The sequence below is a fragment of the Perca flavescens genome, chromosome 14 (assembly GCF_004354835.1).
Source record: "Perca flavescens isolate YP-PL-M2 chromosome 14, PFLA_1.0, whole genome shotgun sequence".
NCBI lineage: Eukaryota > Metazoa > Chordata > Actinopteri > Perciformes > Percidae > Perca > Perca flavescens.
The window spans coordinates 19,780,489-19,798,356 of record NC_041344.1 but is presented as its reverse complement, the minus strand read 5'-3'; the positions used below and the strand labels follow the sequence as shown (position 1 = coordinate 19,798,356).

Here is a 17,868-nt window from a genome sequence, read left to right as displayed (position 1 = left end):
ATGCACCTATGTCAGTTGGACCCAATGCAATTAAGATGCCTCCTCAATCTGCAGTCTGTAGCTGTGTTTAAGTTCTATACCACATGATAATTTTAAGCATGTTTTCAGAATGTTCACAATTCACAAAAAGAGCTACATACAGCTGCAAAGGATTCATTCAATTGTGGATTGTAGTGCTTGAGGAGATGACTTAGAAAACAAAAATAAGCATTAAGTCTTTGGAAAACTGCTTTCTCATGAAGTGTAATTGATACTGTCATTACATTAATAGTTTGATTAATGCCCATCTGCACAAGTCAGTTATTATTTTCTGTTAGTGCAAGACAGTACAAAACACTGATGCAAAACAGTATATTATGATAAATGGTATAATATACATAGTGTGTAAAATTGCTATCTAATATATGGAAGTGGGACACAGCGTCTGTCTCACTCATCACCCACTATCCTGATTGTTAATTTTTGGTTTTGTAAATTGTCCATGAAACATCATTTTATATATATATACAGTGGGGGAAATAAGTATTTGACCCCTTGCTGATTTTGCAGGTTTGCCCACTTACAAAGAATGCAAAAATCTACAATTTTAATCATATGTACATTCTAACAGTGAAAGACAGAATCCCAAAGAAAATTCCAGAAAATCACATCATATGAATTTATTAAAATTGATAACCATCTGATGAGGAAAAACAAGTATTTGACCCCCTGGACCAACAGCATGTTAATATTTTGTAGAAAAGCCATTATTGACCAGCAAAGATGTCAAACGGTTTTTATAGTTGGTGACAAGGTTTGTGCATTTCGGCAGGGATGTTGGCCCACTCCTCCCTGCAGACAGCCTCCAAATCATTCAGGTTCCGAGGTTGTCACCTGGCAACTCAAATTTTAAGCTCCCTCCAAAGATTTTCAATCGGATTCAGGTCTGGAGACTGGCTAGGCCACTCCAGAACCTTGATGTGCTTCTTCTTCAGCCACTCTTTTGTTGCTTTGGCGGTGTGCTTAGGGTCGTTGTCGTGCTGAAACACCCATCCTCGACCCATCTTCAGCTCTCTCACTGAGGGAAGGAGATGTCGGTCCAGAATTCCACGATACATGGCCCCGTCCATCCTCCCCTCAATACGATGGAGTTGTCCCGCCCCTTGGCTGAAAAGCACCCCAAAGCATGATGTTGCCACCACCATGCTTGACGGTGGGGATGGTGTTCTTTGGGTTGTACTCGGTGTTCTTTGCCTTCCAAACATGACGAGTTGAGTTGAGGCCAAAAAGTTCTATTTTGTTCTCATCTGACCACATCACCTTCTTCCAGGCCTCTTCTGAGTCGTCCAGGTGGTGAATGGCGAACTTCATGCGGGCCTGTACATGTTTCTTCTTGAGCAGGGGGACCTTGCGTGCGCTGCAGGATTTCAATCCATGACGGCGTAGTGTGTTACCAACCGTTTCTTTTGTAACTGTGGTCCCAGCTGCCTTCAGTTGATTCATCAGTTCCCCCCTTGTGGTTTTGGGATGATTCCTCACCGTTCGCATGATCAGGGACACCCCACGAGGCAAGATCTTCTGTGGAGGCCCAGACCGAGGGAGGTTGGCGGTGGTGTGGTGCTTCTTCCATTTCCTGATAACTGCACCGACAGTTGATCTTTTCTCTCCAAGTTGCTTTCCGATTCTCTTGTAGCCCATCCCAGCCTTGTGCAGATCAACAATCTTGTCCCTGATGTCCGTAGAAAGCTCTTTGGTCTTGCCCATGGTGGTGATGTTGGATGCTGGTTGTTTGGGTGTTGACAGGTGTCTTTTATACAGGTAACGAGGTGAGGCAGGTGTATTTGATGTAGATAATTGGTTCGGATTGGGGCTGTGTCTTAAAGAAAGACTAACTGGCTTGTAGGAGCCAGAATACTTGCTGTTTGTCCAGGGGGTCAAATACTTGTTTTTCCTCATCAGATGGTTATCAATTTTAATAAATTCATATGATGTGATTTTCTGGAATTTTCTTTGGGATTCTGTCTTTCACTGTTAGAATGTACATATGATTACAATTGTAGATTTTTACATTCTTTGTAAGTGGGCAAACCTGCAAAATCAGCAAGGGGTCAAATACTTATTTCCCCCACTGTATATATATATATATATATATATATATATATATATATATATATATATATATATATATATATATATATATATATTTATGTATGTATGTGTATATATATATATATATATATATATATATATATATATACACATACATATATAGACATATACATACATATACATATATATATATATATACACACATATACACATATATATATATATATATATATATATATACACACACACACACACACACATATATATATATATACACACACACACACACACATATACAGTACTGTGCAAAAGTTTTAGGCAGGTATGAAAAAATGCTGTAATTTAAGACCGCTTTCAAAAATTGAAGTGTTAATAGTTTATTTTCATCATTTAACAAAATGCAGTGAATGAACAGAAGAGAAATCTAAATCAAATCAATATTTGGTGTGACCACCCTTTGCCTTTAAGACCACATCAATTCTTCTAGGTACACTTGCACAAAGGTTTTGAAGGAACTCAGCAGGTAGGTTATTCCAAACATCTTGGAGAACTAACCACAGATCTTCTGTGGATGTAGGCTTCCTCAAATCCTTCTGTCTCTTCATGTTATCCCAGACAGAATCGATGATGCTGAGATCAGGGCTCTGTGGGGGCCATGCCATCACTTCCAGGACTTCTTGTTCTTCTTTACACTGAAGATAGTTCTTAATGACCTTGGCTGTATGTTTGGGGTTGTTGTCCTGCTGCAGAATAAATTTGGGGCCAATCATATACGCCTCCCTGATGGTATTGTCTGTATTTGGCAGCATTGAGGACACCATTAATCCTGACCAAATCTCCAACTCCATTTGCAGAAATGCAGCCCCAAACTTGCAAGGAACCTCCACCATGCTTCACTGTTGCCTGCAGACACTCATTATTGTACCGCACTACAGTCCTTCGGCGAACAAACTGCCTTCTGCTACAGCCAAATATTTCAAATTTTGACTCATCAGTCCAGAGCATCTGCTGCCATTTTTCTGCACCCCAGTTCCTATGTTTTTGTGCATAGTTGAGTCGCTTGGCCTTGTTTCTATGTCGAAGGTATGGCTTTTTGGCTGAAACTCTTCCATGAAGACCACTTCTGGCCAGACTTCTCCGGACAGTAGATGGGTGTACCTGGGTCCCACTGGTTTCTGCCAGTTCTGGACATCTTCCGATTTCGAAGGGAAATAAGCTTGATGTGTTTTTCATCTGCTGCACTAAGTTTCCTTGGCCGACCACTGCGTCTACGATCCTCAACGTTGTCCGTTTCTTTGTGCTTTTTCAAAAGAGCTTGAACAGCACATCTTGAAATATTGTCTGGGAGAGACCTTGCTGATGCAGTATAACTACCTATATACTATAATTGGTTGATCATACACCTGACTACAATCCTACAAAATCCCTGACTTTTTGTAAGTACCTATAAGAATTGATGCTGGTTTGAAGGCAAAGGGTAGTAACACCAAATATTGATGTGATTTAGATTTTTCTTTTGTTCGCTCACTTGGCATTTTGTAAATTGATATAAATAAACAATCATTATTTATATTTTTGAAAGCATTCTTAGTTTACAGCATTTTTTCACACCTGCCTAAGACTTTTTACACAGTACTGTGTGTATATATGAGTAAAAATTATATGTGGTCTCCTTTTTTGTCAAACCCAATGACCCTGGACTGTAAGAGCATTAGCATGCATACACGGTCAGTCAGCAACAGAGGCACACACACGTCTATCTCACATACACTCTCACACACACACACACACACACACACACACAGTGTGATGTATGCAGCCAGAGACATTGAGCTCTTCTGCAGCGGTGAAGATAAGATGGTTAGGCAGAGAGGATTGAACAGCACCATGCAGTGTGCTACATACAGTCTGGGGAGCCTGGGAGCTGGGAATCCCCTGCATCAAGATGCAATCTCTGGGTTATTCTCACTCAGCAGGAACTGCTGGCTAAAAAACAACCTCAGGATGATGCTATGTGGACAGAGACATACACCCTGTCACCACAGAGCAGATCAAGTACAGTAAAGCACCATGGGCCTTGCACTTTCAAGTTTTAGATTTACCTAGTCCATATCCTTGACATTCCACTTCCGGGATTGCTCTTGTGCCGCAGGAAACTCATGGTGGTGAAATTTGGTGGATTAATGAGGACTATTGTTGACTGCTCCTCAGATCTCTGCATGGTAAATTGAGACCGCTATCTGTCCAATCTGAGTTTTCTCTCGCACGGTTATTTTGCAGCAGCTCTGTGTGGAGCTTAGCGCTGCCCATGACTGCTCTGATTGGTTTAAAGAAATGCTATTAAACCAGAGCACGTTTTCCTCCCATCCCCGAATGCTATGTAGAGTAGCCAGACCCTCCTTCAACGCGCTTTGGAGGAGGGTCTGGCAAAGCAAGACTAAGATTCACCTAACCAGCACCCACACAGACACAGAGAGGACATGCAACTCCATACAGAAAGGCTTGTGGGACTTTCCTCCTTTTCCTTTTCTGACAAATAACCCTTGCAGTCACAATAATGACTATCCTCTCTAGAAAAACAACTAATAAGATAAATGTGAGTACAAAGCTTCTGATTTCAAAACTTGTGTGTCATTTCTAAAACAATTGTAGGTTTTATTGAACACAAATGTGCAGTAGTTCAAACAAATTGCAGCACTAAGTCTAACTCCAACTCAGTGGAGTCACGTCAAGATCAAGTGTGTAGACATTAAAATGGCAAAACAAAGTTATTGATGCTTTAAAACAATGTTTTCCATTCAAAATAAATTGAGCAAAGGTGAAGGTTTGTAAAAGTATATACAAAGGAGCAAATGACTATGCAAAACCTGAAGAGAAAATCAAGACGGGTTCATCAGAGTAGAGTAGTAGTAATATCACACATACCTTGAAACTGGTTGAATTTTATTGTGCCCATCCTCTCTCCGTTCCGAAACATGACTTGACCCTGAAAAGAAGAAAAAACAAAAAATACAATATGTATCTCTAATATAACCTAAATCCTTGGAAATACAAATAAGTGCACATATTTAAGTTATAAAACAACTGCTGAGGAAGATACAGCAAGAGCAGTTAAGTGAATTTCATTAGTAAAAAAACAGAGCTTAGCCCAACTAAATGTATGCACAGTGCTTTCCTGATACTAGAGAGTTAGCAGGCAAAAGGCAGAGTCTTGGCTCCTGAACACACTGCATCTCATTTGATTAGAAGTGGCCAAAATTGATCTGTTTATAGAGGTAAACAACATTATCTTTGGGCCAATTCATTGTTAATATCTTTGGAACAACATCAGGTCAGCAAGGCTGACTGATTTAACTGTGTTTGCTCACACAGCATTGGTACAAATCTGGGCTCAGATAGCATTTAAAAGGCAATTGCGTGTTTTACACTTGGCTGCAGAAAAGTGTGTAGTGGTCAGTAAATGTAGCTATGACTTTATTCTACATTTTATTTCTCAATATTTTTTTCTCACCAAAAAGGTGCATTTATCGGTCCAACCACCCAAAAAAAATGAAAAACAATTGAACGTCTTTGATTTAAACTCCACAGGAACAAGACAAGCAATTTCAAGCCAGGCAGCGTCTGGCAAACGCAGACAAGATAGACAAAAGCAATTCAACTTTGTGGCAATATCGTAAGACATATTCAAATCAATTTGGCTTTTGTCACCTTATCTCCCATGTATTCTCTGTCTTTTTCTCTCTTGTTCTATTCTCTCCTTCCCTGTCTCTTTATCTCTCTCTTACCTTTTCATCTACCAAGAGTGTTCAATTAATTCAGCCCACCATCTGCTTACAGAGCTCCTTAATTACACATTTAACTGGGTTTACATATTACTGGCTACCTAAAAAAACAGGTGAGAGCAGAGAGCGAGATAGACAGACAGACAGACAGACGGATGGACGGATGGACGGATGGACGGACGGACAGCATTTGCATTGGCTGATTAAAAGACAGCTGAGGGGGAATATGGGGAAGGAAGCCGGAGAGCCAATTTTGCCTCAAAAAGATGGCAAGCTTTGAAGTAGCAGAGCAGTATCCCACCCCTCTGTTTGAATCCCAGTCTTTGTGTGGCATCTTTGATGTTTGTCTTAGTGTGTGCTTGCAAGCATGTCAATGTGTATGCACTTAATATGTTGTCATATTATGCTTATGTACATGCATGTGTCCCTGATGATGCATGTGTGTGGCCACCCAGGGTTCTCCAGTGTTGCCTTTACCCTGGTGATGTACAGCAGTATCTCTGCTAACAATTTCACACCACAGTATCAATCTGACTTGTCAACGCTAACAAGTTCCTTTCGTCACACGCGGCTCTTTCCTACAATATGCTATGCAATTATGACTGTAGTGTAAATAGGACAGTGCAGTGCACCTCGGTTCAGCTCATTAGGTATTACATTCAGATAACTATGGTGTGTAAACAGGGTCAGACAATGTGGGTTGAAAATAGGGGAACTTGACTTGAACCTGTAATGAGTATATGTATATGTATCCAGGTTTCTGGAGTAGCTGCACCATCGTGCTCTCGCTGTGCATTAGCATCACCACCATAATTGCCCTTCACATCAGCAAAAGTGGAGCTATCACAAACCTTATTGAAATGGCATGTAGTTATTTTAACAGCCCCCCAATTTGTTCTCTCAAGTGTATACACGGTTTGGAGAATATGCAAAGTATATCATATGCAGAGGCACTGACTCTGACATTCTTAATTGGAAGTAAATGCCTGAGCTACGATTTAACGATTAAATTAACCTCCATTGACCAATATTCAAAAAAGGTACTGACAAGCCTCTTTCCACAAAGGAGTATGCTCCTCTGCAGCTTAGGCTACCTCACTGGTGTGTATTAATCCAGACAGGTGTCCCTTGTATAGTATTCAAAGGACGTTTAGACCTGAGTCACAATGGTGGCTGATGGAGCAATGTGTCTAGGCGTGCATGTGTGAATGTGTCTTTCTGAGGTGAGGCGGTGGAGGCGGCAAGGTATCACTTTGTCTGTGGAAGTGAGAATACTGTCAGTGACAGGTGTGCTGGGGTCAAATGAAATGTCAGTCTATGGGCTGCAGGTGTGACATCCTCTGGGCTTTCAGGGTTTGAGGAGGGAACACAGTGGATGTGAATGTAACTGTGATACACACACACACACACACATTACCAGAGAAAAACAGATGCACACAACGCTCCCCCCTATTTCACCTCAGTGTGTCTGCCTGAGGTGACAGTCAAGCCTAAGGTTGTTCTACTCACCATTACCCAGAAAGACACTGATACCAACACGATGACCACAGATAAAAACAAACAAACAAACAGCAAAACAGACCCACACACTTGTCATCTTCAATCACAACGTGCTGTCTCTTCCCTGGTGAATTCCAGTGTACCTATCTGCACTCTCTATGCTCTGAAAGTCTCTCCCAGCTAATGTCAGCCTTCTTCTCTATGGCCCTGACAGCAGCCAGATCAATACTGTGGAGCCCTCCATGATCACTCTCCTGCTGCTGCAGCTGTGTCTGCCACGCATTCAGCAACAGGACTGAGATCAGCGCAGGATGGACACGGTTTGGTCCCATGAGACCTGTGTGTTTACACAGCAAACACACAGCGTAAAATCTCGACATCAGGAAAGACACAAGGCTCAAGTCAGGGTGTGATGCTGTATGATCAAGTACACATGCACACATAGCATTTAAACCAAGGGTAACCAGCCAGAATTTGCCATTTCACTGGTGCTTGCAGATGTATTACTTTTTTTTGGAAACCCAGTAGACGTCATTAAAATTCACAAGCAAATCGAGCAACTTTCTTTAATATACACTTTTGAAATCTGAACATGAAAATAGCATTAAAGATGTATGCAGTGTGGAAGGGAAAGTGCCTTGATATGTCTTTGTTCGTTGTGTGTGGGTGGACGAGTCTGTGTGCCAAGTGTGTGCTACATACAGGGAATACTTTTGATCCTATTTCAGGTAATCCCTTAAAAAAACAGCTATAATAATCAAAAGATCTCAAATCTTTTTGAACAAAGATACATTTAATTGTTATGCAATGCAGCGATCTTTAAACAATATAATTATTTACTACATGCACAATATTTTTGATCAGATTGCTTTTGTTCCATTGAGGATTGTGGTTGTCAAAATAAAAATGTCATTAAAGATAATTTCTGTTATGCAGAACTAAACATTCATACTGTAATTTCAAAACCGTAGACTCAAGCAGCACATTTCTTAATCATTCTTAACTCATTCATGAAGTGGGATATCAATGAAGGCTCCCAAACTAAGTATATTTACTTAATATACAAATACCTCACTTAAGTACTTCAATTTTATAAGATGTTCTACTTTTTCTCTGCTATACTCAAAGAGAACACTCTCAAAAGAGCCCTTCTTCATAATGAAGACTTTTACTTAAAGGTCCAATATGTAATATTTGTACTGTAATAAATCCAAAAATGACACCAATGCCTCATCAGATATTAAGGAAACATGTTAAACTGAAATACTATCTTTTCTGACAACAATGCTAATTTCAGTATTTTTTCTTTTTGAAATTTACATTCCGTGACGGAATTTATGTTTATGTTTTGATCTGTGTGTTGTTATCAACGGCCCAGTTTGACAGGCAGGCCGGATTGCCAGATATACCTGTAAAAACGTAAACCCAGCGCGCTACAGCTGTAACGTTAGTACAGCCATGAAAGCAGCAAACAAACAAACAGGATCAACGGAGATAGATTCTACATGACATAAAAAAAGAAAACAGCATGTTTCTAACAGTTGCGTGACCAGAGACGTAACAACCCCCTGGTAAATATTGGAGATGTATTTGAAAGATGGAGACAGCTTAGAGCCCAAAAGGACGCAGAGTTGGCTTATTTTCTCCTGAACCGGTAAGCATTAGCTTCACGCTAATTTATCACCGCTACTAGGGACGGGCATTTTTTGTCATTTCAACATTTGTGTACTCACATTGAATTATATAGCTAGAGTAACCGAGTTGGTTACTCGCAAAAACAAGTGAGACATAGCCAGTAAAGTGATCCCGACTGGTCCTGGCTAACGCCGCCATGCTAACCCTGCTAACTGTTAACGTTACCGGGCAGCCCATGGCTGTTTACAGCGTGTAGCCTCTTCAGCGGCTGGAGCCGACAATGGTGAGTTATTTTAAGCCACGAGAGGGGGGCTGTAAATCGGAACGAGGGGACTATGAGTTTGCAGTGTGTTTAGCGATTGTTGCCGTAATTCTAAGCCAATGAAGTGTGTTCCGTCGGCAAGGTAGTGGTATTTTTAGCGTTTCGTATTGTAATTCTAAGCCGAGGAAGTGTGCCTGACTGGCGTGTGGAGAGGACAGTGAGGTTGTTGTGTTTTTAGCGGTTCATACTGTAATTTTAAGCCGAAAAATTGTGTCTGTCAGTTGGTTACAGAACTCCGCGTGAGCATGGGCTTTTATGACTGTCAATATAGCCAGCATCTACCGTTAGCTACTCCGCTGTGCTGTGGAGTAATGGCTGGCTATGTGAGACTAGCATCTACCGTTAGCTACTCCGCTGTGCTGTGGAGTAATGTCTGGCTATGTGAGACTAGCATCTACCGTTAGCTACTCCGCTGTGCTGTGGAGTAATGTCTGGCCTATGTGAGAAAAGCGTCCAGCTACATTGTTGTGAATGCTGCGGTCTCAGCCTGGCAACCTCCGTGAACTTCGAGTCTGGGCAGGAGGGGGCGGGGGAGACGACTCTCCAGTATTTTGAATTGGTAGTGCAGTAACTATTTTAACCGCTAGCTGCCAGTATTACACACAATATTACATATTGCACCTTTAAGTATTAGAAGCACATACTTCTGTAATTTCTTTAGTTAAAAATCTGAATGCAGGATTTTTAAATGTAATGAAGTATTTTTACACTGTGGTATCAATAGTACATTCACTCACATAAAGAATTTGAGTACTTCTTCCACCACTCATGGCTACATCTGTAGGATCATTATGACTCAATCCTGATATGAAAGAAGAGAATCAAATTGCTAGCCTATCCAAACAACTGGACAGGACTTTATCATCTATTTGTGTGCTTGGAGTAAAATGTGAATAAAATCCTACATGGCCATTAATATTCCTGCAGCGCTTCGCCTCTCTGAGTCTCTGAGGAAAGACTCAATGTCAGCCTGCTCCTGATCAGCAGCCCTGAGTGAGTCTGTGCTGAGAGAGGTAAGAGTAGAGGGGTGAGGAATGACGACCCGGACGAACAAAAGTCAGTAGCCTGTACGTATTTTCTCCAAGGCTAGTTTTCTCTCTTTCCATTTCTCTTCTGTTGATAAATATACTTTATTATAATCTGTATTTCTATCTTATATCCTCTATCCATTTCTCTCATGTCCCACCTTGACTTTAGTGCCTACTGGCTGTCTAAGGGGAGGGGAACAGCAGAGTAATCTCAAATAATGGAGTGGCCTTTACACGGGAACAGGAGATATCCTCTAACAGCTCAATAAGAAGTGACACACACACACACACACACACACACACACACACACACACACACACACACACACACACACACACACACACACACACACACACACACACACACACACACAGCCACCAGGATCAATCTTGAATGCATTGGAGTGAGTCGGCAGCACCAAATGACACCACTTTAGGCTTGATACAGAGACAAGGATGGCTAAGTAACCTCTGCAAACAAGCTTCCAGCCTTACAGAGCCGTAATTAATGCCTCTATGTGTTGTTCTGACATTTTCCCACACCATACTGAACATACATAGAACATGTATAGTTTATATGCATAGACACTTACAGCTAGATTTTTTTTTAGTTTTTTTTAGTTTGAATTTTCTCCAAAAGATGCTTCTTCAGCAGCAACAACTTATTTGATGGCGTTTTGATTGTGCTGCTTTAAACCACGTTTGTATTTGCATATGTACTGTATGTTTGAGTGTCTTTCTCCTTCTCTGTAAGTGCCTCATCAATATTAACACAAACCTTTGTCCTGCATGTACATGTACAGTATGTGAGTGTCTGGAGAGTATCCTTGTGTTCGCACATCTCAACTAAGTGTAGACAATGAGTGCTCTGATGGCTCAGTGTACATTATGAAAGTGAGTAAAAGAAACTCATTTTAACTTCCAATATGTCAGACGGTGCCATATTTTTAATTAAAAAAAAAAAAAATGGCAATCTGTTGCATAACTTACTGTAACACCAAAGAAGTTGGTCTCGTTCATCACGTCCAGCACCATTTTTCCCACTTCGCGGTCATCCACGGTGAAGTTGTTGAAGGTGTTCTGCCGTTGTTTTACCCGAAGCAGTTCCATCACTCGAGTCAGGGTTTTAGCAATGACCCAGATCCCATCGTAGGCAAAGCCGTGAAACTTGCTGGCCTCCACACCTTTCTGCTGAAGCTCTCGGCTGTACTCCCTCTCATAATCCTTAGGGGTCTGACAGAGAGGTAAAAGAGAAGAGATCAAAACGAGAAAATGTGCATCTCCTCACTTTTTGAATTTGTTGTTTTTCCTTAGAAAATGCATTAATGTTGAATGTCAAATTTACTATTATTGGTGTAACTTTGTCCAAGGAGAAGTGTTTATTTTCCACACAATTTGAGATGCAAAGTTACTGGAAATGCTTTTTTAGCGTCAATGCTCCTGTGCTGGGCAATGCAGTGTGAAATTCATCGATTTTGGTTAAGATCTCTGGTTTAAATACATGCAATTCAAATAGAATTTTGTGGAGAAAGTCCTCTTTTGTCTCCACATAGTATATATACAGTCACTGGAAAACTTCAGTTTACAGCCACAGGAATGTCAAATTCATTGAGCACAAAATAATAAATTACAAAATCATTCAACATTCAGCTCTGGTCTAAAGAAATAAACCACAATTAAGTGAATATCTTCAACAACACTGAAACAAAATGTTTCACGATTCACTCACACTCTTACATTCAATCAATAGCATAATCTGACCACATCTGGCTACCATCCAGTCTTTGTGAAATAACATTAAAACTAAGGTTGAATGTATTTGTCTCACTTGTTTTAATTAAACTGTAAGTCTCATGACACATTTAATGACTTGTTACTACAAACAGTCTTCTGAAGTACAACAGTGTGTGTCACTCACCCTGCCAGAGATGCCCTTGACCTGGCGAGCGCTGAGCGGCTCAAAGTCCACACTGATGTATCCCTCCATGGCTGTGAGCAGCTTCTTGGTGGTGCAGTTGGTGCTGTTGGCCTGCTCCCACCAGTTGCCCTGATACCAGCCGGGGATAATCCACTGGTATTTACTGCCAAACATGTTCAGGTTATATGCCTAGGAAGGGGTAGAAAAAAAATGGAGGTTGAGGCAATGTAACAGAAAAAGATACAGTATGATATATGGAGATGAATTTATGTGTAATTCATTATTCTTACTTAAAGGACAATTTTGGCGCAAAATGAACCTAGTGGTTAATAACATGTGTATCGAGTCGACCGTTCTCTGGGATATATTTTTATGCTAATCAAATGTGTCTCTAGCTTGAAACCAGATAGCGCAAACCACTGATTAGCTTATAAAGCTAGTCGTCGGGGCAGAGGGTAAAGTAAAAAGAATCGCTATTTCTACACCACTAACAAGGCTGAAAATAGCACCACACTTCAACGGTATCATAATGAGGGTCCCTACATGTAAACCAAATTATTGAGAACTTTGTAATGTACAGACAGTTTATTAAAAAGATAGTTTATAAAGACAGTAGCATTCACGTATACAAGCAGGCGCCATCTTGGGAAAACAATCATGACCAGTCGAACGACGAACACCGTGCTTGAGCTTTGTTACTGGTTACTGGCTGCACAGCGTCGTTCGACTATCTCGTTTCAAGCTAGATTCACATTCGATTAGCATGAAAACATATCCCAGAGAACGGTCGACTTGGTACACGTCTTATTAACCCCTAGGTTCATTTTGCGCTGGAATTGTCCTTTAATGTGAGCTGCTGGCTAACGAAAAACTACAGCCTGGCCAATCACTGAACAAATTTAAAACCAAACAAAAGACTTCTTGCTATAACCTGGAAAGACACTGGTATATTTGATGGAGTGCTGAGGACTTACGCAGCAGAAGACTTTGGATGCCAGGTTCTCGTCAAACTGGCCAATGATGATTCTCACATCGTTGTCCTGAAAAAGAAAGAATAAGACGTCATGCAGCACACAAAATGTTACAACAAATATAAGGCACCTCTACAGTGTGAAGTGTGTATTTTGTGAAATGGCATGTTTATATATTCTAAATTATATTCCATCGCTGTCTTCGTACAGTACAGTGTTAACTACGCTTTGTACAATATTGTTACTGTGATTTTGTGACCCCCTGGCTTTATAGTAATGTTGCACTGCATGCCAAGCATTTCTATTAATGGAAGTTGCCTGCTTGTTACCTAGGAACTCCACAGTCAATACAGCTATTAGGAAAAAAGTCAGCACTAGGATCAGTTTCCTTGTTTGTGATGCTCTTTCTCAGCATTCTGCAACATCAAACTTAACAAATGGACATACTGTAGACTCTGTCATGTTGTCGTACTGTATTTTCATCACTAGGTCTATCTCATCTGTAGCTACAAAGTATGTGGGATTTGGGTGGCGAAGCTTATGCTGAGAGGCTAAGGAAATATCAAGTCGCAAAGTGTCGATCCATAACAACAGATACATTAGCATCAGCGGGCGGAACTGCCTTCTTTGCCAACCAGGCTGACGAGCACAAATTTACATGGGGATTCAGAGCACAAGGCCTGGTGATTGACTCAGTAAATATTTCAGATTGCCCAGGTGGAAGTGTAGCATGTTTCATGGTGGGGAAAAAAAGATCAGCCTCTGGGGCCAACCAGTCTGACACATACATATGTGTAGTACTGTACGTACACACACACACACACACACACACACACACACACACACACACACACACACACGCACACACACAAAAAAAAAAACAGATGGTGACAAACACACACATTACAGTACAAAATTGCCTCAAATCTAATCCAATAATACTGACATAGTTTTGATGAATCTACATCTGGTCAACAAGGCTGAAGGTGATGTGTGATGCATGGAGAAAAGTCTATCATAAGGCCCTTATTCAACCCTGACAGGGCAGACAGAAAGATAGCAAAAAATAGAAGGTCAGTTTCCACTGAGCAATATGAAGGAAATCTGAAGACTGAAAGAATCAATTATGTTGCTAAATATAGCATTTAATGGTTTATTGTTTTGGTCACCAACAGCTGTATTTTAATAGGATTCTCATTCTTTAGGAAAACATACTTAATGAGTGTGTTTTCTACGGCAATGTCATGTACTTTAAGTGCTCAGTTCCGTCTTTTTTTCGATTAGGTGAAAATGCTAGATATTACAAACAACCACACACTGAAAGCTTTAAGTGTCATTGCTGATTTGATGCAGGGCCTTTTTGAAATTCAATTATAAAAAACAAAAAACTCTGATTGTGTTTTATAGTTGTACTATACTAAAACAATAAAATGAAGGCAGCTTAAAAAACTAAACAAAGAGATAAACACAACAGCTATAATTTCAGTAAACCTACTGTATGGTGTCCGGCCTTTATTGTGGATAATGAGAAACCATTATGAACACAGTTCATGAAGTCCTCTTCCCTTAGGCAATCTCTACCATATGTCATGCATCCACAGATCAGAGGGGGCAACCAATCACTGTCATCTTGATTCCAATTCCTCAAGGCCATTAGACACACAGAGCTACCCAACAGCCAAACATTGTAGTTATTCCTCTAAATAAATCAGATATACTGGATAGATTATATAGAGAAATAAGATAGATTTAGATTAGTTAGATAGATGATAATAGATACATAAATGAAGATAGATAGATAGATAGAATGTACTACCTGCCCTTACATGTGCAGCTCTAAGATTAATTTCAGCACAAAATCCTCTAGTTCTAGCATTGCATACAGAACAAACCCGCATTCTCACACACTAAAGATGATGAGTGCATTCAGAAGGCTGGGCAGCACAACCAAAAAGCTTCTCTGGTGGTTTCTCATCAGAGCCAGAGGGCATGCTGGGGCATTTAAGGGGTCTTTTGAATAAAACTCTGTGCGTATAAAGTGCTGTTCCACTGCTCTGGCACCATCACAATGTGTACATGTGCAAAAAGGGTAGGTAACAACTTTGAACTTTTCTGGGATGATGTCTTGAGTTATTTAAATATATATGTGTGTGTGTGTGTGTGTGTGTGTGTGTGTGTGTGTGTGTGTGTGTGTGTGTGTGTGTGTGTGTGTGTGTGTGTGTGTGGCTACTTAATAACACTGCCCTTCCCTGGAGGAAAGGCCCTTAACCCAAATGACTCCAGCTATGGCCAAGGACCACAGATGCAGTATAAATTCTGGCCTTCCTGGAAAAAACATTAAAAGACTGTGTAGTTGTGGGCAAGGGCATGAGTGAGTGTGTTGCATTTGTCAATTACAGATGGACTGGGTCACTACAGGGCCCCAAATTACCCTCATTGAGGAAGCTTTTATATAACTATAACAATAATTGTTCTCAAAGAGGGTAGTGGTAAGGGCAGCCTTGACTGCTTCATGACAGGGTTGTTTGTAACTTTAGGATGGTGATTTAAATGGGATAATGGTTTGAGTAATATTGTTCCACATAAGCCCAATCAGGCACTGTTAAGGCTTATTAGGCGCAGGCGTGCACACGCACACGCACGCACGCACACACACACACACACACACACACACACACACACACACACACACACACACACACACACACACACACACACACACAACTAATGATGGCCTTTTATGAGCTTTTATGAGCTTGTGGGACACATGATTTGTAGACTGGGCAATGTGTTGCTTCTACCCATAGTAATGATTACTATGCGGCGGGTGTGCTGTGTGCAGATGTGATCAAGCGCGCACACTTGCAGGAACGATTTGTGTGTGTGTTTGATCACTACTTGATTAATGAATTAACAATTAACAGGCCTTCAAAATAAAAGTCCCTAAAATAATGTCAGTATGCAGAACAATTTCAGAGCATTCCTGACCTTGTCAACAAAATCAAATACAGTTTGTCAAATACAGTGGATTGGCCCGTAAAACTAGAGTGCGTAGTTTCTGCCACCCCATGAGGAATTCTAAGTAATAGAAAACAAAACTGTCGGTGAGTCCACATGATACACGCCTTCTGTGACTGCGCATCTCAACTTGTAGCAACTCATTTGGCAATGGCTTGAATGTAACGGACGTTCATTAATATCAACAAGTTATGCACTAAAGCTTTAAAGCTGGATGTGAGGAGGACTGTGTGTTCTTTGCTTGGTGCCATTTGGGGAATTTGGACAAGCAGAGGTGCTTCATCAGTTTGAAAAGAGAGCTAAGAAACCACTGCAGATTGCAGGAACAGCAGCAGCTGTCCTGATGATATTATCAATAACAGACTATACAAAATTGACAAACCTATAATGATAATATTAGTTCAAACCATTTGTCTTGGGCCAATCCTCTGAGTCTTTAGGCCCAAAAGACATTTTTTTGTTTACAGCTGGGATTATATTATTATGTTATAATCATGGCCAATATATAGCACCTATGCACAGGTTAAAGAGGTTGTGAATATGGGGGGTTAGACAACCACAAATACATTCACATCCCAAGGGGAACACTCAAATCTAAAATTGGAAACAGCTGCTCTTCAAATAATGTTGTAACTAAAGGGGAAGTTAATGTTAGGGTTTTACAAATCAACCATATTTTAGAATGCAAATGCATGCAAAAATGGCTGCATTAGTGAGGCAAAAACTGTTCCAAAATAAAATGGACCATCCTCTACTACGTCATATCTGAGGGGCAAGACTTCTGAATGCATGATAAATAATGAAATCATAATCAATAATAAAGTGTTTTGGACTTAATTTAGATTTTAGGATATTTTTCTAATGTGGCCTCCCATGGAATAACCTGACTCCGCCAGATGGATTGCTTCGCATTTGCTCGGCATATCCATCTGGGAACTTTCCGTTGGAGAACTTTTGGGAAGGGGCGGACATACTGGTTAGCTGATTGGATGAACCATCTGTTTATCACCTATGTTGGTGATAGCCGGGCCAAATCAACCAATCAGATCCACGAAGCGTATGAAAATACAACCACAAGCCCGCCCCTGCTGCTGCAGGCAAAGCATAACTTGTTAGCTCAGCATGCAAGCAACATGTCGGTAAAGGAGATTTGCCGTTTGTGTAACGAGCATTTAGGAATAAAAGGCGCCATTTCAGGTTCCCGGACCATATTCCAAAAGAAGGATCCAAGAAAAAAAAGCATTAGCGAGCGGCTAACAGAATTAGGGCTACCGCTGTCTGAAAATACTGGTTAGCTGATTGGATAAACCATCTGTCTATCACCACCTAACCCACCTCAAAACCAACGCTGATTGGCCCGGTCGTTTGGCTAACGGCTCCAAATTTTCTCTGCCTCAAGATGCCAGACTGATCTGCGAGTGGAAAACTGGAGCTTGCGAGATCAGGACGGTCTCACGAGGCTACCCATGGAATGCATGCTCCCTAAATTCGCCTTCAGAAGGTAAGTGTGTGTGTGTGTGTGTGTGTGTGTGTGTGTGTGTGTGTGTGTGTACTTTGGAGAGAGAAGAAGAGATGAAGATGAAAAAGGCAGAGAAATGTACTGTAG

At 40.8% G+C, this 17,868-nt stretch overlaps 1 protein-coding gene across 4 annotated transcripts in view; it reads right to left on the bottom strand.

The window, feature by feature from the left end:
• The window catches only part of gabbr2 (gamma-aminobutyric acid (GABA) B receptor, 2), a 198,783-nt gene that overhangs the window by 68,561 nt on the left and 112,354 nt on the right, over nt 1-17,868 (bottom strand). For all 4 annotated transcript variants that reach the window (XM_028598347.1, XM_028598348.1, XM_028598349.1 and 1 more), the window contains exons 6-9: nt 13,248-13,313; nt 12,274-12,462; nt 11,346-11,588; nt 5,014-5,074 (exon numbers count right to left, since the gene is read on the bottom strand). In XM_028598347.1, the coding sequence (XP_028454148.1) occupies nt 5,014-5,074; nt 11,346-11,588; nt 12,274-12,462; nt 13,248-13,313 (559 nt within the window). The remainder of the gene's footprint in view (nt 1-5,013; nt 5,075-11,345; nt 11,589-12,273; nt 12,463-13,247; nt 13,314-17,868) is intronic.